At 52.1% G+C, this 23057-nt stretch overlaps 3 protein-coding genes across 8 annotated transcripts; 1 reads left to right on the forward strand and 2 right to left on the reverse strand.

Moving 5' to 3' along the window:
- Nucleotides 1-1071: 1071 nt before the first annotated feature.
- On the reverse strand, nt 1072-8474 carry NFKBID (NFKB inhibitor delta). 3 transcript variants are annotated; one of them, XM_082367797.1, is made up of 12 exons: nt 7746-8474; nt 6944-7044; nt 6687-6747; nt 6075-6292; nt 5627-5817; nt 5440-5545; nt 5175-5321; nt 5006-5057; nt 4764-4912; nt 2882-2998; nt 2430-2594; nt 1072-1697 (listed from the first exon to the last, which is right to left on the reverse strand). In XM_082367797.1, the coding sequence occupies exons 1-12, from the start codon at nt 8305-8307 to the stop codon at nt 1644-1646; spliced, it is 1923 nt and encodes a 640-aa protein (XP_082223923.1). In that variant the 5' UTR covers nt 8308-8474; the 3' UTR covers nt 1072-1643. The 3 variants fall into 3 exon arrangements, with proteins under 3 accessions (XP_082223923.1, XP_082223922.1, XP_082223924.1); XM_082367796.1 differs by having other exon boundaries at nt 7674-8474; XM_082367798.1 differs by lacking the exons at nt 6075-6292; nt 7746-8474 and having other exon boundaries at nt 6944-7041.
- On the forward strand, nt 7040-11359 carry HCST (hematopoietic cell signal transducer). Of its 3 annotated transcripts, XM_082367807.1 has the most exons (5): nt 7040-7527; nt 9935-10030; nt 10415-10438; nt 10853-10984; nt 11211-11359. In XM_082367807.1, exons 2-5 carry the CDS (start codon nt 9988-9990, stop codon nt 11249-11251), a joined length of 240 nt encoding a protein of 79 aa, XP_082223933.1. In that variant the 5' UTR covers nt 7040-7527; nt 9935-9987; the 3' UTR covers nt 11252-11359. The 3 variants fall into 3 exon arrangements, with proteins under 3 accessions (XP_082223933.1, XP_082223931.1, XP_082223932.1); XM_082367805.1 differs by having other exon boundaries at nt 9935-10438; XM_082367806.1 differs by having other exon boundaries at nt 9935-10438; nt 11214-11359.
- Nucleotides 11360-11496: 137 nt separating this feature from the next.
- TYROBP (transmembrane immune signaling adaptor TYROBP) lies at nt 11497-14635 on the reverse strand. 2 transcript variants are annotated; one of them, XM_082367811.1, is made up of 5 exons: nt 14500-14635; nt 14092-14118; nt 13797-13931; nt 13573-13616; nt 11497-11730 (listed from the first exon to the last, which is right to left on the reverse strand). In XM_082367811.1, exons 1-5 carry the CDS (start codon nt 14549-14551, stop codon nt 11671-11673), a joined length of 318 nt encoding a protein of 105 aa, XP_082223937.1. In that variant the 5' UTR covers nt 14552-14635; the 3' UTR covers nt 11497-11670. The 2 variants fall into 2 exon arrangements, with proteins under 2 accessions (XP_082223937.1, XP_082223936.1); XM_082367810.1 differs by having other exon boundaries at nt 13573-13619; nt 14500-14633.
- Nucleotides 14636-23057: the final 8422 nt, after the last annotated feature.

Below are 23057 nucleotides of genomic sequence, written 5' to 3' on the forward strand. Positions count from 1 at the left end.
TCGAGCCCTGGCCCAGGAAGATCCCACAGACCGCGGAGCAACTAAGCCCGTGCGCCACAACTACTGAACCTGCGCTCTAGAGCCCACGAGCCACAACTACTGAAGCCCGCGTGCCACAACTACGAAAGCTTGCATGCCTGGAGCCCGTGCTCCGCAACAAAGAGAAGCCACTGCAAAGAAGCCCGCGCACCACAACGAAGAGTAGCCCCCGCTCGCCACAACCAGAGAAAGCCCGTGCGCAGCAACGAAGACCCTACGCAACCAAAAATAAATAAATAAATTTATCAAAAAACAAAAAAAGTGGTGGTTGTTTTAAGCCTTAAGTTTTGGGGTAGAGACACTGGCACATGCCCTGAAATGTGCTTGGTTTGTTGTCCGTGAGAGGCTCCAAGCAGTGGGGGCTACCGTGCGTCAGAGGGCTTTCTGGAGCGACAAGACTGGGACGGAGGACAGAGCAGAGGCTGTGGGGCAGAGGTACAAGGGGGCATTGTGGAGGTCTTCTGTCTTTAGTTTGGGTTTCTATGGAAGCAGAGGCTGAGGCAAGGATTTGAGGACAAGGTTACCTGCAAGGGGTGGGGAACATTGATAGGGGAGGCGGGAAGGGACCCAGAAAAGGGAAAGCTGCCAAGAAAGGGTACGTTATCAAGCCAGAAGCACGGTGGAGAACGGGAGCTTCATTCCACTGGGGAGCTTTGAGAGCCCGTGTAGAACACACACTTGCCAGTTATCCCCACAGAGGCAGGGGACCTGGAGTATTTACATACCGTCTCCCTTCAGTCAGTCACTGGTTGAGAGCTGTTCGAGTGGGAAGAGGCATGATCCTCCTGGCATGGAAGCCTTGCCACACTCATACCCAGGGCAAAGCGGGCACCAGTGGTCTGAGAATGCCCACAGGCAGAGTCACGTGCTGGCCCTGGCAGTGAGACCACCAGGTGCTGACAGGGTGAGGGGGACAGGATATGGACTTGGCACCCGCTGTGTCTGCTACAACCCCCCACCCAGACACATTCACCCAAACACGGCTCCTCAGCCACTTCCCTGCACCAATGATTAGAGATTAGACAGTAACGGTTCTAGTCCAAACTGAGTTTAATCAAGAGTTTCAGATAGGGGAGGGATTCACTAGAAATACTGAGGTCTAGGTCAGGGGCCTGGTTGTGTTCTGACTTAAAGCAGTAGGACCCAGGGGACTCTAATCGGGAGTCCTTCCTATGTCTCAGGGTTAAGGACCTGAAGGGGGTGGATCCTGGGGAGGTCAGGGGTCATCTTAGGAGCTCTACTAGGATGGTACCGGAAGCTGTTTTGGCGTACCCCAAGTACCATATGGGGAGTTACATCTGGACCCCAAAAGATCCTGGTGGGGAAAGGGTTGGGGGTCCAGTGTGTTTCACAGAAACAATCAAGGGGCCTCGATTTCACAGAAATCATCAAGGGGGCTCCTTGTGGGTGGGGGAAGGGTATCATACCACCCCAAATATTGGGGACTGTTTACCCGCCAACAGCCATTTTGGGGTTTTAATGTAAGACCCCGATGGCAGGACATTATGCACATACATTATCACGGATTTGCAACATTAGCATACGCTGGCTGTCCCACAGGACGGTGGGGACTGGAAAATCAGTCCAGGTTCTGGGTCTGAGTCCTAAGAGGACAGGCCTGGGGGTGCCACACGGCTCCTCTTCAGAAGCTGCCGGAGCTGTGGACAAGACAAGAGGGGGAAGAAGCTTGAGAGGTTGCAAGGAGAACAGGCACACCCTGTGAAGTTGGGGGTCAGAGAGAAGTGAGTAGGGTCAGTTGGGTTTGAAGGTCAGAGGTTCTGAGTCAAGATGCAGGGCGGGGGGGGGAAGGCTCGTTCACACAATGAATCAAGGCTCCTGAGCAAAGGTGTTGCTGGCCGGGGGTTCCCACCTTGGGATTGGCATTGAGGACTGGGAGTCAAAGGGGAGAAGCAAGGGGCCAGAGTAACATTTGGGGGTCAGAAGTCCCACTGTGAGGTCAGGACTAAAAGTCAGGGGGCTGGAGGTCATACTTGGGGATCAAAGGTCACACCTTGAGGTCAGGATTCAGGGTTGAAAGTAGAGGTCACACTCTGAGGTCAGGGTGGAAATAGAGGTCAGGAGGAGTCACCATCATCAGGCAAGGGAGCAAACACTGAGGTCCAGGGTCATTTTTTTTTTTTTCTTTTTTAGCCGTGCCACACGGCATGTGAGATCTTAAGTTCCCCAACCGGGGATGGAACCCATGCCCCTCGCAGTGGAAGCGTGGAGTCTTAACCGCTGGACCGCCAGGGAAGTCCCTCAAGGTCACATTTTGAAGTCAGAGTTGGATAAGGGTCAAGGTCACCTTCTGAGATTACAAGTCACCCTCTACAGTCAGGAATGATGGGGTCGGGGGTGCACCCTGCAGTCGGGTTGGGCTCAGTGCTCACCCCCTCGGGGCCCGGCCCGGGCCGTAGCAGGTGGACAGGCTGCTCGTTCTCCAGGTTGCGCAACGTTGGATCCGCCCCAGCTGCCAGCAGGCGCCGCACAATGGCCTCCTGGGCCGGCCCAGGGGGCAGGGCTGCCGCCATGTGGAGGGCTGTGTTCCCGTGGGCCTGGGGACGGTGAGGGGGGCCTGATGAAGACGCAGGCTCAGCTGGCCTGGGCCCTCGACGGCGCACTTCATATTCCGTCACACCCAGGTTCCACATGTCCCTCCTCACATCCCCCAGAAGCCCCCTCCAGGGCCACATTCCACACACCCCTCTAGGCCTGACACATGCCCCGTCCACGTCCCACACAGCGGCCCCTCCACAGCCACAGCCCGCGGGACTCCCAACATCCCACTGCCTGCTCTCTGCCACGTCTCACCCAATCTGCACATTCCAGCCTAGGCCCCTACCTTCATGTTGACAAAGGCCCGCAGGTCTCCCCGTGGCAGCGCCAGCAGCAGCTGAACCAGGGTCGGGTTGGCAGCCTGCACAGCCAAGTGCAGAACTGTCTTGTTGCTCTTGATCTCCTGTGAGGAGGGGAACGGCAGAGGTCAGGCCAGTCCTCACACCCAAGCCTCCACCCATGGAACCCAAGCGCCTTTAGACACCCTGTCTCTCTTTTTCAAGCAGCCAGGAATGCCTTATACAGTTGTATGTGCTGTGCACTCTACAGGAATACCAGATTTAAGGGGGTGCCATTCAGATCATACACATCACCGAACGGTACATTTATTAAGACAATTTTCCAGCCCAAGTATCTTTGAGAAAAAGACTCCTTTTCTATTCCTCCAAAGGAGCTCTCCGGACTAGCAGCTGCCCTGGCCAGCCCACATTCTATTAAACACAGTAAAATGCGCCCACATCCCACATGGACTGTATTTTATCTATAAGGATGGGAACTGAGCAGCCTTCATCAGTGGACTACCTAAGCCTGTATCTACTTCCATACCGAACTGTTCTCTTCATATTTGGAAGCAAATAAAGACATTTTCCACAATGAAACTTTACTATGTGCCTTTAAAGAATTTGTAATGATAATAAACATTAAAAATTTTGTGTTTAGACATAGAAAATAAACTTACGGTTACCAAAGGGGAAAGGGGATGGGGGAGGATAAATTAGGAGTTTGGGATTAGCAGATACAAACTACTACATGTAAAACAGATAAACAACAAGGTCTTACTGTATAGCACAGGGAACTAGATTCAATACCCTGTAATAATCCATAACAGAAAAGAATATGAAAAAGAATATGTGTATATGTGTACAACTGAATCACTCTGCTGTACACCAGAAACTAACACAACACTGTAAATCAACTATACTTCAATTTTTTAAAAAATTGTGGGTTTATATAGGGCAAAACAACCTAGCTGGCTCATCAAAAAAAATTATGAAGAGAAAACTCTAAAGGAGGGGAAGCTCTAAATTAAGAGCTTAAAAGGACATATCACTGCAATGTGTGGGCTTTATTTGGATCCTAGTTTTTTTTTCATTTTCTTTTTTAAATGAAAAAAATAAATGTATGTCACTTTAGAGTCAAATAAAAATTTGAACACAGGATATTTGATATTATGAGACTGTTAATTTTTTTTAAGGTGGAATAAAGGTACTGAGGTTAACAAGAGTTCTTGTCTTCTAAAGACAAATATTTATGGGTAAAACTGTAAGCTGGGATTTGCTTAAAAATAAGACAGGAGAAGTGGATGGGAAAGGACTGGCTATGAGTTGCTGGTTATTTATGTTGGGTACATGGAGTTCCTTATACTATTTTCTGTACTTTACCTATGTTCAAAGTTCTTAAACTAAAATTTAAAAATCCAAAACAATGAGTAGATGTTTAATTCTCTCAGCCAGCCTTTGAAGGAGCTACTGTCAGGAAGGAGGAGACTATATGTATTCACAGCTGGATTCTGGGGTCAGGCCACCTGGGCTCAAATCCCCTCTCTGACACTCACAAGGTATAAGATTTTTGAGTCTTTGAGCCTCAGTTTCCTTATTAGTGAAAGACAGAAAGTAATAATAGTATACACATCAAAGTGTGTTTGTGAGGATTCAATTAGCTAATCCATGAAACTTAGTGTTTGATGAATAGTAAGTGCTTGGTAAATATAAGTTAAGATCAGTAGTATTATTCCCAGTTGACAACTGGGACACAGAGAAGTGAAGTCACATGTTCAAGGTCACACAGCTGGGAAGAGGCAAGTCAGCATTTGTTTCGAGCCCCTGGATATCCAGGCGCCCCCATCCCACGTGCCCTCCTGGAGGCCAGCTGCCCACTGCCCAGCTCACCTGGCTGGTATGATCAGCACCCATGTGCAGCAACATCTTGACGCAAGCCAGCCTGTCTTGGGCCTGGGTACTCAGTACTGGGGGATATAGGTCGGGTGGGTGCATAGCAACGTTGAGGGCCAGGATGGCTGTGTGGAGAGGGGTGAGGCCTGCAGAGTAGAGACAGTGAGGACTCTACATCTGGAGCACCGACCCCACCCAGCCCCACCAGCCCCACCCACCCTGCCCACCACCCAACTTACCCTCGAAGTCTCTGGCTTCGATGTCAACTCGAACCCCTGAGTTAATCACAGCCTGGGAGGAGGAGGAGGTAGAGAGCTGGATTAGGGTCTCCCCAGGCCTCCTAGCCCTGAAAGCCAGGATCTAGGCAATCAGTCTATCCCATTCATCCCACCTGCCAGGTGAACATACCGAGAGAACTCTTGGGAGCCCATATGTAGCGGCCACATGTAAGACAGAACGCCCTTGATGGTCAGTGGTGTTGGGTTCCGCTCCCAGGTTCAGTAGATCCTCCACAATCAGGGGCTGGTTGGCAGCAGCAGCCACCAGAAGAGGGGTCTGCAGGAGTCAGGAAAGGTCAGTCTGGGCCCCCAGTCCCCTCCCCTCTGAAAACCAGGAATCCAGGCCTCCAGACCCTCTGCCCTCAGATCCAGGAGTCCAGGCCCTCAGTCCTCACCTTGCCCTTATGCTCACGAATGTCCAGATGTCTGTACGCTTGGAGCATCTCAGCTGCGGCGTACGCGGCCCAGCGCAACCCTCGAGCCGCAAACAGGTGCAGGAGCCTGAGGATAGGTGGAAGGCAGCAATGAGCACAGCACCCAAGCTGAACAGGGGAGCCTGCAGATTCCATCCCCTATACTCACGTGTCTCCCTCCTCATCCTGGGCCAGCAGCTTTTGTGGCCCCAAAGCCAGCATGTGAGCACGGGCAGTGTCCAGGGATGGTCCGTTGACCACAGGAGGCAACTGTGGGGGTCCTGAAGGGAGTCCAGAACCTCTCCAGGATCCTGCCTGTGGCAGGGAAGGTTCTGCATAGGGCCGAGTATCCAGGGGGTCCTGAAGGGTAAAGGTGATGGGGAGAGCCAGTCAGCTGAGAATTCCCTCTTTCTACCACACACACATACACGTACAGAGCGCCAGGCAGAGTGGCTGGGCGTCCCATCTGCGCCAAGTGACCTTGGACCTTTGGGCCTCAGTTTTGCCCATCTGAGGAATGGGATCCTAACCCAGCCCCAGACATCTCAGAATGCTGCATAAGGGCAACTGGAAATCTTAGGAGCCCTTCAGCACCCAGTTCCCATTCTGTAGCTCACCTCCATCCCCAGGGGAAATGAACACGGCCGCCCTGGGTCCGAGTGTGAGTAGAAGTCAGGAGTCAGGAAACCTTCAGCAGCAGAAGCAGGGTAAGAGTAGGGCCTGTCCGTGTAGGCAGCATGCGTGTTGGGGTCCCAGTCTGGAAAGCCCATGGGGGGTGCCAGGCTGCCAAGTCCAGAACCCACAGTCTCCTGGTGTGCTGGGAAGTGAGTATGGCCTGCATGTGAGAGGAGGAGCAGGGGCAGGCCTGGTTACCAGAGTTAGGGGAAGTCACCGCCCAGACAGGACCTGTGTGAGGGCCTGGAGTCCCCAAGGTACTGAAAGCTAGTACTTCTGGGGCACCAAGGGGCTGGAAGCTTGGACTTTTGGGACCTAAATGCCTGGGACACTGAGGGGTTGAGGGCCTAGATTCCAGGCTGGGAGCCTGGGCCCCTGAAGGACTATGTGCACAGACTACTGGGCTCCAGAGAATCTGGTTCTACTCTGCAGGTCTCAGCAAGAATGAGGGCCTAACTCCTAAGTTCCTGAAAGTTCTAAGAGTTGGGATGTTTGAGTCCCTGAGGGAAGCTGGGGCTAGGAGCTGAGGGAACCAGGTGAGTTTCCAGACTTACCAGCTTCACCCTCATTCACAGATGGGGTCAGGGGCTGGGCCAGGGGAGCCAGGAACTGTCCCTGTAGAGGCATAAGCAAAAAGAAACAAGGGTGAATTTATCTGGCAGATTCCTCAGCATCCATTCCCCACCTACAGGGCATCTAAGTCAGGACTAGGTCTCTCATCAGCCCCGAGGGCCCAGCAAGGCAGCAAGTCCTTGCCCAACAGGACATGGCCTCATGGGAGTTGCAGTTTACAGCGCTTCATGGGCCTCACCGGTAGCCCACCAGCGTCAGGCTGCTGCTGGCGGCGCCTTTGTTCTTCTAGGAGCTTCTTCACCGTCTGTGATGGGCAGTGGCTGCGCTCATTCCGGCTCACTGCGGGGTGAGGAGGGAGGGAAGTTATCAGGGGTCCTTAAGTCACCCAAGTGCGCCGGGAAGTGAATCTGAGCGCCCTCTTCGCCCTCCCGCGCGGAAAAACTGGCACACCGATGCCGCCTGAGAACTCCAAAGCCAATCTAAGATTTCGGGTGCGGCGCCGCCTCCGCGGTTTCCTTCCTTTTGCTCCGCACTTCCCCCTCTGACCCAACTTTCCACCAGCGTCGTGGAAACTGAGGAAGGAGGTGGAGGGCGCCCTCCGCAGCCCCCCCTCCCTCTGCCTGCCACTTCCGTGAAAAATCCCACCTCACCCCACCCCCAGATCTCCCAGTCCTGAGGGCTTCGGGGCGTCGCCGGGCATCACTCCCCAGAGACGCACATCCCGGTTCCCAATACCCCTCTGCCCTAGAAGCTGCCCTGATACTTCTTCCTCGGGATACCAGGCATCCGAGTCCCCAGCCCCTCTCCCTGAGGAACCACGAAGTCGGTAGCCCCCTAGCTCATTAGGAATCCAAAGGTTCAGACCTCGCCCCCCTCTTCAGACCCAGAAGTCCAAGCCCCACCTCACGGGAGTCTGGGAGACTCGCATTCCCTTCCCCAGGACCCAGGAGTCCGGGCCCTCAACCTACTCCCCCCTAGGACCTGGGAATCCCAGTTTCCAGACTCCTTGTTCGCACGACGCAAGAAGGCCGCGCCCTCACCCTTCCGAGCCCTCACCCTTCCGAGCCCCGCTCGAGCATAGGAAGGGTTAAGCGCCGGAGGGCGGACTCGGAAACAGCCCAGACGCGACGCGCTGACGTCACGGCGCTCACGCAAGGGAATCTTCCACCTCCCTCTTCCTCTAGGCCCGGCGGCCCAGGTGCCCCGCTCCGAGACGCGATGCGTGGCCAAGCGTGGCGCTCGTGGAATCCCCGCACAAGGGAAATTCCTGCTCAGCCCGGGGACCCGGGCCGGGTGGCGACTCGGGAAATCCCAGGGTGGGGCAGGGTCACGGCCAGAGTGCATCCCTGCGGCCAAGCCCCGGACCTTGCCCACCCAGACCTTGGCTGATTTCAAACAACGCCCCCAAAGACTCGATCCAGCCTCTTTTTCTACAGCATGGAGTCCGGGTCGCCAGCCCCCTCCTCGCAGGACCCAGGCAGGAGTCGGGGCTCCCAGCGCTTTCACCCCCCGGGACCTAGGGTTCAGGATCAACAGTCCTTTACCCCACCCCACCACCCCACCCCGGGACTCAAGTGTCCAGAATCCCAGCCGCTCCGGCATCACGACCCAGGAGTCTGGACCCTCCGCCCCCTCCAAACACCGGGTACCCTCACTCTCAGCTTGATGCTTCACCGTTCACTCTTGATGCTCTAGCTCCGTCCCTCGGAGCCTCAAGAGTCCGTCCCCCAGCCCCGCTCTTAGAGGCCGAGCGTGCCTCACCTCCCCGCCCCTCCATTACCTCGGGGATTCCGTGGTGCGGATTGTGGGGCCCCAGGGCCCCGGCCTCGGCGCTGCGCCAGCCTCGCTGTTTCCCCGCGGAGCCGCCGCCGGGTCCCCGATCTTGCGTCGGGTCCCCCCGCGACTTTTTAAACTGAAGTTCTGGCACCGCCCAGTCGTGGGACGGGCCCCGCCCACAAGCCCGGGAGTCCCCGGGTTGCGCTCGAGCAAACTTGGGGTCTAAATGGGCGGGGCTGACTTTAAGAGCCCGGCTCCTAAGTCTCCCCGGAAACAGGGATTGGGAACCCCGTCTTTGGTCTGAGGGAGAAGGGGCCTGGGGTAGCGGACTCCTGAAAGAGGAGGGAACTGGGGACCTGGACTTTTGTCCAAGGGGGTGTTGGAGGCCTTGACTCCCAGGCCCTGCGCTGGCGAGGGGCGGGGGGACGCTGCCAGTATTATTGGGTCCTGAGAGAGAAGGGGGCTGGGGTTCTGAACTCCCTGGTCTCGAGGGAAGAAAGGTCTGTAGGTAAGAGTGATATAGGTGGACTCAAATTTCCCCCCTTCCACACATCACCTTTTTCAGAGGCCAGTTCTCATTTATTCATTCATAATTAAAAATAATTACTGCAAGGGAGGTACCTTGCTGGGTGCTGTGGTATAGCTGTGAACTAAGCAGGCAGGAATTCCCAACCCTCAAGCCAACTGACATTCCAGTGGGAGGCTCATTCTCAGTTCCCATCTTGGTGACCATGGAAATCATATTTCTCCCCTGCCCTCAAGACTCTATGCTCCCCTGGTTCTCCTCCCTCACTTGCTGCTCCTTCCGTTTTACTGGCTGTTTCCTCCTCTTCACCCATTCTTGGTGTTGGGAGGAGGTGGTGTTCCTCCTCTGTCTGTACTCACTTCCTTGATGATCTCATCCAGTCTCATGGCTTTAAATACCATCCATAAGCCAGCAATCCCCAAATTTACATCTCCAGACCAGACTTATCCCCTGAACTCAAAGAGGCAGCTGTGGTCATTCAGCTTCTCCACAGGGAGATCTATCAGGCATTTCCAACCCAGTTTGCCCAAACCTTGGCACTTTCCCCCCTAAGCCTGCTTCCCCTCCTTCTCCATCGTGTCAAAGGATGCTTCGTCTCCTCAGTTGCTTAGGCCAGAAGCTTTGGTCATCCTGGACCCCTCTCTCTCATACACATATCCACTCCATCAGCAAGTTTTGTTGGCTCTACCTTCAAAATCTTTCCAGGATCTCCCCAGCGCCCACACCCTGGTCTACCTGTCACGTCCCACCTGGACGATCACAGCAGCCTCCCTGATCTCTCTGACCCTCCCCGTAGTTTGTCCCTAAAGGCTGTCAGAGAGATCCATCACCTCTCCCCCTCCCACACACACACAGGAAGCAGGTAGCCTTGCCACCGGCAGAGTGACATCCGCTATTGCTGCCTCTCTACTCCCCATTGTTCCTCAGGACTTCTCTGGACCAAAGCCCTTTGACAGACCTCTTCCAGCCCCCAGCCCACCATGGTTCCTCCAGGCAACATTCTGTTCCTGCTTTTGCTCCCAGGTGAAGCCAGTGGTTATGGGGGGTGTTAGGCAGAGTTTTGTGAAAGGAGTGGCTTGGGGTGGCATCTGAAGGGAGGGGTGCTGAGGATGGGTCCTTCTCCCAGTGCCCTTTCCCTTCCATAGAGAAACTTCTGGGCCTGGTTCTTTGGGGAGGGAAGCTGAGTTTGGATGGCTGCTGTTCGTCCCCTTCTCACCGCTGTGTCTCTGCCTCTACTTCTGATTTCCTGTCTCCCTCTGTGTCTCTGGGTGCTTCCCTCCCATTTGGCCCCTCTTTCTCATTTGATCTCTCCAGAGTGGAGGCTACTTCTCAGGACATCACCTTTCCCTGCACCCTGTTTTGAGAACCACCTCTCCCCACTGATCTACCTTCCCTCTCCTTCCACAGTGGCTGCAGCTCAGATGACCCCAGGTGAGAAATCAACACCCTGTCCCCTTTGCAGCACCACTTCAGGTCCTGCTTCCATCCCTAAAGTGTGGCCTGTGGGTCCTGGATCTCACCTCGCATCCCCGAATCAGAGCCCCCAGAGGATCTGCAGCCCTCTCTAGGTCCCCATCTCACTGTCCTCATCACCAAACTGAAGGCCCAGGGACTCGGCCACCCCCCAGCCTGTCTTCAGGAGTACTTACTATGCCCAAAGCACAGTCCTGGGAGCCCTGGGACAACCCCCAGCCTCTCTCTGGATCTCCCTCTCCCCTCTCATTCCCCAGGGCATCTGGGACACCCACCTTCAAAGGGACTTCCTGTGACCCATATGCCCAAAGCCCAGGCCCAAGTGTCTGGAACCCCCCTCAGCTGCCTTCTGTCTTGGCTCCCACCCTTCAGGTTCCTGTTCCGGATGTGGGCCCCTCTTCCTGCCACTCCTGGCGGGTCTCGTGGCCGCAGATGCGGTTGTGTCACAGCTAATTGTGGTGGTGGTGTTTGTGTGTGTGCGCCCACGCAGCAGGCCCACCCAAGGTGAGGGCAGGGACCGAGCTGGGCCTGAAGAGGCATGGTGTCCCTAGGGAGGGGGTCCCCAGGGCGGGCACCCCCGGGCAAGCCCTCGAGGTTCTGGGGAAACCCTGGGGGCGGTGCTTGGGGGGAACTCCTGAGGAAACCCCTGAGGCAGGGGGTCCCCAAGGAAGTGGAGATGTGGGTGGAAGGTGGGTGGTCAGGCCTCGTGCTTTCTCTTCCCCACACTCAGAAGATGGCAAAATCTACATCAACATGCCTGGCAGGGGGTGACTCCCCAGTAACTGCGACATATGACTTCTGACCCTGTCATCCTGGATTGTGTGTGGCGGCACAGGAAATCCAACCCTCTTTTGGGCTGGAATAAAGCAATTGAAATACTTCTTGTTCTAATTCTTTCTCAGACAACCCAGGTTCCCCAAAGGCTCCCTCTCATTTAGCTGTTTCTGGGTCCTTGATCCCCCTACAACCCCGCATATCCCCATCCCGTCAGCCCAGGGATCGGGAATAACTCAACATTGTTTGTGTGCTCCATGTTTATTTGGGGGCAGTAGTGGGGAGAGGTTGACGTCTCATTGTGGACACTCTGTGGATCCGTATCTTGGTGGGAGTAGGAATAGAGTGCTGGGCAGGCATCAGGAATGATTGGATCCAGGCATCAGGTTGTTGACTGCCCTGGTTTGGGCTCATTTTTAATATGGCCTCTGTGTGTTGAGGTTGCTGTAGACATCTGTCCTCTGGCCTTGGAGCTCCTAAAGGGATGGACAGGGTGTGGACCATCAGTGAAGGGGGTCCACCGAATAAACTGAAAATAAAATCTAGCCTTCTCCCAGTGGCCTGCAAGGCCCCTGGCAGCTTCTTCAACCTTGTAGCCATGATAGAGATCTGGATTTTATTCAAGTGCCTTCAATGTTCCCCTTTCTCCTCTGCCTCATTGTTGTGCCCCAGCCGAGGGGCCGTTGTGTGTGCTGTCCGCTCTGCCTGAAACACTGGTCCCCTAGACATTCCCATAGATAGTTCCTTCTCACCCTTCAAGTCTCAGCTCATGTCACTTTCTCAGAGAGGCATTTCTTGATTTCTGCATCTATAGTTTCTTCCCCGCACACGCAAGTCACTGTCACATCAACCTACTTTATTTCCTTCATGTTGCCTCCCCAAATGATCTTATTTGTTAATCTGCTTCAAGTCTGTCTCCCCAGGACTTCCCTGGTGCCGCATTGGTTAGGAATCCGCCTGCCAATACAGGGGACACGGGTTCGAGCCCTGGTCCGGAAAGATACCACATGCCGCGGAGCAAATAAACCCGTGTACCACAACTACTGAGCCTGCACTCTAGAGCCCATGAGCCACAACTACTGAGCCTGCGCTCTAGAGCTCGCGAGCCACAACTACTGAGCCCACGTGCCACAACTACTGAAGCCCGCACGCCTAGAGCCTGTGCTCTGCAACAAGAGAAGCCACCGCAATGAGAAGCCCGCGCACCACAACAAAGAGTAGCCCCCGCTTGCCGCAACTAGAGAAAGCCCACAGGCAGCAACAAAGACCCAACGCAGCCAAAGATAATAATTAATTAATTAATTAATTAATTTTAAAAAAAAAAGTCTGTCTCCCCAACTAGGATGTAAGCTCTGCTGCTGTGTCTCCAGCATCTAGCATATATAGACCCTCAACAAATTCCACCAAAGGAATGAACCAACTGGGGCTTTGCCCTAAAATTTCACTGCATCCCACCTACCCCAGTAACTGGAAAACCCCTTCAGTCTTCTGGACCTCACAGAGCCAAACTTGAGATTCTTATACTTTACAAAGAGACTTTTTATCCACAAGTGAGGCAAAGCAAAGTTGGTTGCAGACAAGTAAAACAGATTTCACAGAGTGGGGTTCACAATGGGGATGGGGTGGGGTTCTATGGCCCCAAGATGCAGGCCTCGGATAGAATCCCTGAAATCGTATACAAATGCCCGGTCTGGAGTTCATCTTTCTGGAGAGGGTCTGTTTGGCTTCCGTTAGATTCTCAGAGGAGCTCATGACCCCCTAAAGGGTTAAGAATGGCATTGACAGGAGGTGGGAGATGGAAAGATGACATTTGCATCGTGGTTCTTAAGAAGGGTTTCAAGGATACTTGCACTGCCTCTAGATTATATGCACAATTTTGTATTTTTTTGTGTGGATTTTTCTGAAGAGTCTCTGGCTTTTGTCAGTTTCTCAAAGGCTGCAGGGTCCCTCCCCCACAAATTCAGAGCTCCTCTCTTTAGAGTTACCAAACTAGGGTTGAATTATATCCTCTGCCCTTATGAGGACTTCTCTGAGAAATCAGCCTGTCCTGGGCTGGGCTTTTCCGGAACAATTCATAGCCTGCCTTCTGGCTGAGACAAACCATCCCTGTATTTCCCCTCCACGCATTTTAAGCTGAGCATAAGGTTGTGATTGATCATTGAAAGCAGTTTTGAATGCTATGTCTTCAAGTGTCTGAGGAGCTGCTGAGAAAGTGGGCTTTAGGGTCTAGGTTCTGCAGGGGCTGGGGGAGGGGTATTTGGGACAAGACACCCTCAGGGCAGGAGTGAGGTGTGAGAAAGAAAAGCTGGTTTCCTCACCTGATAAGGCGACTCTGTCTCAGTGATGTGCTGTTTCCGGGTCACTGCTTGGGGGTGGGGAACAGCAGAGTTCAGAGACAGACGGGGTGAGAATTGGGACCATTTTGTTGCAAAAGCCGCCCCTCCATCACCTCCTTTTGGGTGGATGTGACTGGGGAGCTTACCCCTCCCTGCCAGGCAAGTCCTCAGAGGGTCCCAGGCCATCCCCGGCCAGCTCCACTCACCCTCCGTGGGTCCTCGTCCCCGAGGGACCAGCCGACCCAGGGAGTACACGGCCAGGGCGATGAAGAGGGTCAGCGCCAGGTCCCCCAGCACGATCCCCGCCAGCACGCCGGGGCTCACCGAGGGGCAGTTGCAGTCTGGGAATGTAAGTGGCACAGGAGTCAGAGGAGACCAGTGGGAGTTGGGAATTGGGAGGTGGCGTCAGTCATCAGTGGGTGGTGTGGAGAGATTGGGGAAGGGACAGAGGTGGGGTGGTCTTTGGGAGGTAGGGAGGGGGATCGCAAGGTCTAGGCCTACCTGTATGGGCCTGAACGAGGCTGAGACCTGAGGAGAGAAAAAGAAGGTAAACTGAGACACGTGACTATGACTGGGGGTTGGGCAGAGAAGCTGGGTAGGGTGGGTCCTGGCAGGCAGCAGGCGCGGGTGGAGAGCCACATCTGGTGGGACCTGCGGGCCGGCATCAAGGCCACCGGACTGTGTTACTTCTACATCGACTTGTCCTGTTGCAACACCCTCAGAATCCCCTCCTTCTGCTTCTCCCAGAGGCCAGATCTTGGGGGGCGCAGGCTCTGGGTGAGACCCATAGGGTTTGGGGCGCCAGGGATCTGCTCCGGTACCAACCCCCACCCTTTGGTTCTCTCTTTCCGCCCTGTTCCCTGCCCTGCCCAGAGCTGAGCCCAGGAGCTGCCAAAGCCCCCAACTCACCACCCACAGTCAGGAGAGACAGGAGCCTGTTGGAGGGTCCAAGGCCCCCCATGATGCAGGCGACGCTGCTGGACACCACAGTCCAAGGAGGGTGGGATGTGGCGTAGTATCCAACCAAGTAAAGGAGGAAGTCTGAGGTGGGTGGTGGCAGGAGGGAGGAGGGGACGATGGGGGAGGAGGAACGGAGACGGATACCACCAAGGATTCAGGCCCAGACACCCCAGGGGCCACGCTGCAGCCCCCAATGGCTGGAACGAAGGGCAAAAGGTAGTGTGTCAACTCGACCTCCATCCCTAGGCAGGGGTCAGACATCATTATAACAGGAGGGTCTGTGGCTGACTGTGATTGAAGCTATCTCTGCCTCTTCCTGGCTGGACAACCTTGAACAAGTCACTCAACCTCTCTGGGCCTCAGTTTCCTCATCTGTAAAATGAGGAGTAAAATAGTACCTACTTTATACTATTGTTGTGGGGAATCAAATGAATTAATATTTCTAGAACAGGGTCTGACCCTTGTCAGCGTTTTATAAGAACCAGTTATAATTACTTGACAATCAGAACCGTGTGATGTTCATAGGATATTAAAAGAGAACCATCAGGATACGGGTACTAACGACGTGCAGGCACCCCGTCCCAAGTGTTCATGCATTTAACCCCCAAGAACACTCTTCTGAGGTAGATGCTCTGATCCCCATTTTACAGGAAGATAAAGACACTTGCCCAAGGTGACACAGAACATAAAGGCAGAAATGGAACCCAGGACCCAAAGACAGATATTTGACCCTTAGAGAGAAAGAAAAAAGAACCAAGATGGAGGATAGGGAAGGAGAAAGTAGAGGGAAGGCAGAGAAAGAGGGAGACGAATAGGCAGTGACACAGATGCACACGGCACAGACGCAGGACTGGGGCTTTGGGGTGAGGCAGGTGGGGGAAACGTGGTAACACTGGGCCAGGTTAGGCTGCTCCCACCAAATGAGGAAGTGGCTGGAAGCGAGCACTGACCGAGGCCACCCAGGAGATGACAAGGACTTCTAGCACCGGCAGGACATGAGCCGGGCCTGGGGAAGGAGGAACCTGAGGTTAGGGCGCCGGGGGGGATGGGCCAGCAGCAGGAAGCCCCCTTCCCCTGTGCAGGCGGCACACCCACAGCTCCCCAGGGGGCCGGGCTCAGGAGAAAAAAGGGGAAACTGGATGCTGGTCATGGGACAGACGCTGAGTGGCCCGTTGCGGGGGCGTAGTATTTGGAGTCTGGAAGAGGGTCAGGGCCGAGTCCCGGGCAGCGCTGGCTGCTAACGCCGCCACTGCCCAGGCCTGGCCGAGTCCCGCCGCAGAAGAATCAACACCCCACCATCACCACCACCGCCACCAGGTCTGGAGGGAGCAGGTCCTGCAGGCCCTACTGGCACACCAGGCATCTCAAGGTGGCTGAAGCCCAGCGAGCCGGGGGCAGCCAGAGACCAGAGGAAGCTCTGAGCCAGGAGGGCCTTGATCTGACTCGGATGTTCCCAGGGTTCCCTCTGGCTGGGCGTGGGGAGCAGACTGTGGGGGGCAGGGGGAGGAGCTGGGGGCCAGGCTGCTGCAATGGTCCAGTTTCTTGTGAGGATTCTGTGAGGTCTGTTAGAATCAGGCTTGCCTGGCACCCTGTATATGCTCAATGAACGTTCATCTTTATCAACATCATTGCTGTTACTGTTATTAGTACTTCAAGTCTTCAGCTCTGGGCTCGCCTTGAGAAAAATCCTCCCTCTATCTCTCAGCCTCAGCCTCCTGATCTGATTCTTCCAACTCCAGCCAGGCCCAGGCTGTCCCCAGTCTAACAGCCCCACACCCAGGCAACGCCCAGTCAGAACAGATGTGGCCACAGGGCTGGATCGGAGTCCTGGGGCTCCCCTTTGGTTGCTGAGATGTGGGGAAGTCTGAGGTGTCCCAAGGGAACCGTCTGGGGTGGTGGTAGATATTTGTGGGATGTGGGGTAGAAGCTCTTTACCAACCAAAAGTGAAGTAGTTCAATATTTTAGCGACAGGTACAACTGTACTGGTGCAGACCCCTATATGCCAGCCTGGGCTGGTCTCCATTCCACTGGGAAAAGGAACAGGCTGAGATGGAGGGCAGCACCTTCCTCCCAGTGCCAGACTCCAGGAAGCAGGGTTGCCCCCCTGGCCACCAGATCTGTAAAGTGTCTCAGTCTCTCCTGGCAGCAGCCCAAGAGTTGGGGAAGATCAAAGCTGACTTTCCCAGAAGGCAGGCTGTGTGCTGAGTCTGTGACAAGCTTGCCTCTGTGGAAGCTACAGTCCCTCCCCACTCTCCCTGCTTCCACTTTTCCCCCCTACAGTCCATCTTCCCCACAGCAGCCAGAGGAAGCTTTCTGAAAAGTGAGACAAATAACCCACTTGTTTAAATGGCCGAAAGATTTGAACAGACACGTCACAAAACAAGAGATGTGACGGCCATACAGCATGTGAAAAAACGCTCAACATCATAAGTCATTAGGGAAATACAAACTAAAACCACAATGAAATACACACCTACTAGAATGACAAAAAAAAAAATTTTTTTTCAGTATTTATTTATTTGGCTGTGCCCGGTCTTAGCTGTGGCATGCAGGATCTAGTTCCCTGATCAGGGATCAAACCTGGGCCCCCTGCATTGGGAGTGTGGAGTCCCAAACACTGGGCCACCAGGGAAGTCCCTAGAATGACAATAATTAAAAACACTGACCCTACCAAGTGTCAGCAGAGATGTGGAGCAATTGGAAATGTAAAATAGAACCTTGGAAAAGAGTTTGATAGTTTCTTATAAAGTTAAATAGTCACCTAAGCATAGATCCAGCAATTCTGCAAAAGAAGGCATTTACCCGAGAGAAATAAAAACATATGTTCATATAAAGACCTGCCCATCTCTGTGGCCTCCCCTCGGGCCTCTTTTCCCCTGACTTCCCCTACTCGAGTTACACTGGCCTTCTTGCTGTTTCTTGAATAAGTCAAGCTCATTCTCACCTCAGGGCCTTTGTACCTGCTGTTCCCCCTGTCTGTGATGCTTTTCCTGAAGTCTTTGAATAATTGACCCTTTCTCATCCTCCAAGTGTCAACCCAAATGCTACACACTCACAGAGGCCTCCCCTGACCACCACTGCTCAAGTCACCTACTACCAATTTCATTTTCTTCCTATATTTGTCATGCCTAAAATTCTCTGACTTATGTATTCCTATTTCTACGGTCCGCCACTTCCTCTAGAATGGAAACTCCATAAGAAGAGGAATCTTTCTGTCTTGTTCACTGTTGTGTCCCCAGCACACATAGCAGATGCTCAATAAATATTCTTTGGCTCTTGGCCCTAATGACCACCAGTGGTAACAGGTTGTATTAAACATGGCTCCTCATCTCTGCAGAAGATTAAGGGTATCCCAGACATGCCCACTATTTCTTCTTGAATTGATCATTTGGCAGATAAGAATGCTAGTGTCCCCCAGTATCCCCCTACTCCTTCTTGCATGGAATTTTTAGCAGGGCCGCTGGCCACTAGACTAAAGACTGTATTTCCTGGCCTCATCTGCATTTAAGTGGACATATGACTTCATTCTGGCTGACGGGCCGTGTGGGAAGTCAATGAGCCATGTATAGGTCATAGCTTTCGTGGAAGGGTATACTCTACCCTTCTTCAATTTTCTCATTTGCTGGAATTTGAACGAGGGAAGGATCATCTTGGAACAAAGTGGATGAGGGCAACATGATAAGGACAAAAGAGCAACAAGATAGAAGGAGCCTCAGTACCCATAATCTTGGAGGAGCCACACCATCCCTGGACTGTTATGTGAGAGAGAAACTTCTACCTTGTTTAAGCCACTCGTGGTAGGTAGTCTCTAAAAACAGTCACCAAGAATCTCTTCATCCCAATATGCACATGCTGTTCCCTCATCAAGAGGTACAGAGCCCATTTTTCCTCCCCTTCATTCTGAGCTGACCTTATGACCTGCTTTGACTAAGAACACAATGAAGGTGATGCTGTGCCTAGGCTGTAAGAAGCCTTACAGCTTCCGCTCTTACTCTTCTGGAACCCAGCTGCCATGTTGTAAGGACGTCCAAGCTCCCTCCCTGGAGAGTGAGGCCGCACAAAGAGGCCCTAGAGGATGAGCTACCATGTGGAGAGAGAGGCCAGATGGATGAGAACCAAGGCACCCCAGCAGACAGGAAGTGCCAGAGCCCCAGAAGATCCAGTCTTCTTGGATCTTCCGTGCCATGCCAGCCACCAGTTAAATGCAGCCCCTTGAATGACCCCCAGCCAACACACACACAAAGCAGAAGAATCATCCAGTCAGCTCACAGAATCATAAGAAACAACTACATGTTGGGATGATCTGTTACAAAGCATTAGACAGTGGAAACAGCACTGTTATTTTGGTGGACCTTGTAACTGCAGCCAAGTCTATATCCTACCTGACATAGTTTCAAATGCCCTTCTTGAACTAGCTGAGTTTAGAGGGTGAAGTTTGTGAAGGTTTGGAGGTTAGTGCACACATGCTCTAAGGGAAAGCTGAGAATCCAAACATCAGAGGGAAGGGGGTGATGGAACATTGGACAGATCTGGATGGGTACCAGGACTCTCTCTCCATAGCTTGCCTCTGCTTCTCTCAGCGCCCACTTTGTTCAGCCCTCTCTGTTCATGATGGAACAACAGAGTTTCTGCCATCAATAGTTTACTCTTGCTGGTCCCTTGATTTATATATATATGACAGGCTGGGACTTGGGACCTGGGACCCTTTGCTGCAGTGCTTGCAGAATACAAGAAACAGAGCAACAGAATACAAAGAAACTATAAGGGACTAAAAATAACTGCGTACATGCGCAGTTGGGGCAAGTTACGAACAACAAGATACAAAAAGACTGGGACTTCCCTGGTGGCCCAGCGGGTAGGACTCCATGCCATGCTCCCAGTGTAGGGTCCTGGGCTCGATCCCTGGTCAGAGAACTAGATCCCACATGCATGCTGCAACTAAGAAGTCCACATGCTGCAACTAAGACCCAGCACAGCCAAAATAAATAAATAAATATTAAAAAAAAAAAAGGATCAAAAACCCAACTACCACTTCTGAGGTGTCAGGAGCAAAAGCAGGACACTGCACGTGATCCCTGCACACAGCACCACCAAGTGGGTTGGCCAACCGCCTAAGCCAACCCTCCGGCCCGGACCCATGAACCCACCCTTACCCTCACCCAATTTAAGTTACCAGCTCACCCCCCTTCAGGAAGCAAGCAAGGGGAACTGTTACTTGTTTTCGCTCCTTCGTGCTGCAGCACAAGTCCCAGTAAAGCCTTGCCTGAATTTCTCATCTGGCCTCTTATCAATTACTATTGATTAAGGAGTCCAAGAACCCTGGTTGGTTAGATAGATAGATAAATAGATAGATAGATAGATAGATAGATAGTTAGATAGGTAGATAGATAGAGATATATAATATAGATATAGATATATATCCTGGGAAAGGGCAAAGATTGGCTCAGCACAAATAACCTGCCCACCTCAAAACTGGGGTGAGGGGTGAAATCTGTAAGAAAATGGCAGGATCCATGAGGACACTGAAATGGAGCAGGAGGGAGGAAGAGTCCCTAGAAGCAGCATGGAAGGGATGCTGTTGGCGTCTCACCCATATTCCCTCAGCATTTTCCATTTCCAAGCACACAACCTGGCTTCTAGCTGCCCGCTCTGTGGCTGTCTTCTTGAGGGCTCTTTCTGGCTGTTGCAACCCACTCTGCCCAAGCTGGAAAGCGCCAGGGAGTTAATGCCCCTGGGAGCAGCTCTCTGCCAATAACTGATGGGAGTTGGTAGATAAATACCCCAGCTCCCTCACCCCTTGGATGAATAACTCTAGACTGTTCTACAGTCTTCCAGGATTCCCCAGCAAGATTAAGCTCCAATTGCTCTAGATAACACACCCTTCATTGGCTCATCCTTCCCTGTCTCCCTTCCCCACTCCCTGTTGGTGTTCTCTGAACTTCAAGTAAATGGCTTGCACTTGAATCCCCTTTTCAGCGTCTGCTTCTGGGGAAACCTACACTAAGACAAAGGGAGTTTAATTTCCAGAAGGAAAGAGGGGCACCGGGTCATCAGTACAATGGATGCCCATGACATCTCTTATCCCTACCCCTTTCTCAAAAGACTTGCTGCTTCCACAATTTGAAAGTGGGAATTATCCATGCTCACCCCCTGGCACTGGTTATTAAACCAACATTACACTTGACCCAAACATAGCAGTCAGGGTTCTTCGTTACATACCATAGAAACCAAGGCAACTAGTTTAAACAGAAAAGGAGGTGTGTTCAATGATGTTAAGGAAACCGCTGAATCTCTAGGAGGGCCAGAGAAGCACTCCCGGGGCTACACAAATCCTAATGCCCACCCAGAATTTTCTGCTAAGACTTCTGATGTTCACATCAGAATCGATTTTACAGGTTGCCTCCTTCTCCTCACTCTCTTTCAAATCGAATCATGATGTGAGTACCAAAATACTTGCAGATGAAATATGATGTTTGGGATTTGCTACATAACAATACAGAAGAGGGGAATGAGTGGTAAAGGATGGGCCATGGTTGGACGGTTGTTGGGAGCAGATAGATTATTGAGGATTCCTCATACTTTTCTGTCTACTTTTCTGTCTTTTCAAAATTTTCCAAATTAAAAGGAAATTTTTCAAACATGGGTGCATTTGGTTGGCAGAGTATGGAAAACATGCCCACACCACAGCTGCAAGGAAGGGTGGGAAAGTGGTTTCTGATTTCTAGACTGGGAAGGCCAAATTCATAAGGTAGGAAATTCCCAAAACATAGAGCTGATGTTCAGAAGGCTCTGGACATCTGGATAGGAAGCATGAGAATTGTCCAAAATACCAGGGGAACCCATCCATCTGGCCTGCCTTACCCTTCCTAGATAAGATAATAGTTTGATTCTTTGGTCAAAATAAAATGGAAAACCACAATGAGATACCACTACACATCTATTAGAATGGCAAACAGCAACAACATTGACAATATCTAGAGCTGCCAAAGATGTGAACAACTAGAACTCTTATACATTGCCAATGGGAGTGCAAAATAGTACAGACCCTTTAGAAAACAGTTTGGCTGTTTCTTATAAGGTTAAACATATTCTTACCATATGACCCAACAATCTCATTCCTAGGTGGTTTTTTTTTTTTTTTTTTTTTTTTTGGGCTGCATTGGGTCTTCGTTGCTGTGCGCGGGCTTTCTCTAGTTGCAGTGAGCAGGGGGGGCTACTCTTTGTTGCGGTGTGCGGGCTTCTCATTGTGGTGGCTTCTCGTTGCAGAGCAGGGGCTCTAGGTGCGCGGGCTTCAGTAGTTGTAGCACGCAGGCTCAGTAGTTGTGGCTCACGGGCTCTAGAGCGCAGGCTCAGTAGTTGTGGTGCACGGGCTTAGTTGCTCCATGGCATGTGGGATCTTCCCGGCCCAGGGCTCGAACCTGTGTCCCCTGCATTGACAGGAGGATTCTTAACCACTGCACCACCAGGGAAAGCCTCATTCCTAGGTTTTTACCCCAGAGAAGTGAAAACTTAAGTTCACATAAAAACCAGTATGCCATATGAATAGTGCTTTCGTCATAATTGCCCAAAACTAGAAACAACCCAAGTGTTCGTCAACAGATGAATGGATAAACAAACTGTGATACTTCCATACAATGGAATACTATTCAGCAATTAAAAGGAATAAGCTACTAATACACACAACAGCACAGACAAATCTGAAATGCATCATGTTAAGTGAAAGAAGCCAGACTCAAAAAGTCTACATACACGATTCCATTCATATGACATTCTGGAAAAGGTAAGCTATAGGGACAGAAATCAAATCAGCGCCTGCCAAGGGCTGGAAGTAGAGGGAGTGGTTGACCACAAAGGGAAATCTGGGAGTGATAGAATTCTATATTTTCATCGTGGTGACAATTACATGGCTGTATGCATTCGTCAAACCCATAGAAAAATACACTAAAAAGGGTGATTTTTACTCTATGTAAATTCTACCTGAGTAAAAAAATTTTTTTGTGTTTTTAATGAAATGACAGTTGTAAGCACCAAAGAAACTGGTAAAGAGGTTTCACGATCTCTTTATTTCCTATCAGTTATTTCCTATCAGTGGATGACTACCCAGATGTTTCCCACTCTGGCGTATGGGAAAGTGCTAGCAAGCGCTGTTTGGCTAGAAGGTGAGTGAGCCTGAATGCTAGTGATCACCATTGTTTTCTCCCCTTCTTCTACTGAAATAGCTTTTAGAATTGGGCATCTGGTTCCCTGGCCAAGACTATGTTTCTCAGTCTCTTTGGAGCCAGGTGAGGCCTTGTAACTGTCTTCTGGCCAATGGAATGTGGGAAGAAACAAAATGGGCAACTTCTGTATTTTTGTTTGTTTTGTTTTGGGGTTTTTTTTTTTGGGGGGCCGCGCTGTGTGGCATTTGGGATCTTAGTTCCCCAACCAGGAATCAAACCCGTGCCCCTTGCACTGGGAGCACGGAGTCTTAACCATTGGACCACCAGGGAAGTGGCTGGGTTGTGTT

Source organism: Balaenoptera borealis (genome assembly GCF_965194805.1).
Source record: "Balaenoptera borealis genome assembly, chromosome: 19".
Lineage (NCBI taxonomy): Eukaryota > Metazoa > Chordata > Mammalia > Artiodactyla > Balaenopteridae > Balaenoptera > Balaenoptera borealis.

Excerpts from the sequence above, each read along its gene's own strand:
- NFKBID (XM_082367796.1), bottom strand. The coding sequence starts at position 8,307 with ATGCCGGAGCGGCTGGGATTCTGGACACTTGAGTCCCGGGGTGGGGTG. Across the intron at positions 6,293-6,686 it reads TGTGAATGAGGGTGAAGCTG|GCCATACTCACTTCCCAGCA; the intron begins GTAAGTCTGGAA and ends TCTCACATGCAG. Across the intron at positions 2,595-2,881 it reads GGGCCTTTGTCAACATGAAG|GCCCACGGGAACACAGCCCT; the intron begins GTAGGGGCCTAG and ends CACCGTCCCCAG.
- HCST (XM_082367805.1), top strand. The coding sequence starts at position 10,198 with ATGGCTGCTGTTCGTCCCCTTCTCACCGCTGTGTCTCTGCCTCTACTT. Across the intron at positions 10,439-10,852 it reads TGCAGCTCAGATGACCCCAG|GTTCCTGTTCCGGATGTGGG; the intron begins GTGAGAAATCAA and ends CCCACCCTTCAG. Across the intron at positions 10,985-11,210 it reads ACGCAGCAGGCCCACCCAAG|AAGATGGCAAAATCTACATC; the intron begins GTGAGGGCAGGG and ends CCCCACACTCAG.
- TYROBP (XM_082367810.1), bottom strand. The coding sequence starts at position 14,551 with ATGGGGGGCCTTGGACCCTCCAACAGGCTCCTGTCTCTCCTGACTGTG. Across the intron at positions 13,932-14,091 it reads CCTCGTTCAGGCCCATACAG|ACTGCAACTGCCCCTCGGTG; the intron begins GTAGGCCTAGAC and ends TTACATTCCCAG. Across the intron at positions 13,620-13,796 it reads GGGACGAGGACCCACGGAGG|CAGTGACCCGGAAACAGCAC; the intron begins GTGAGTGGAGCT and ends CCCACCCCCAAG.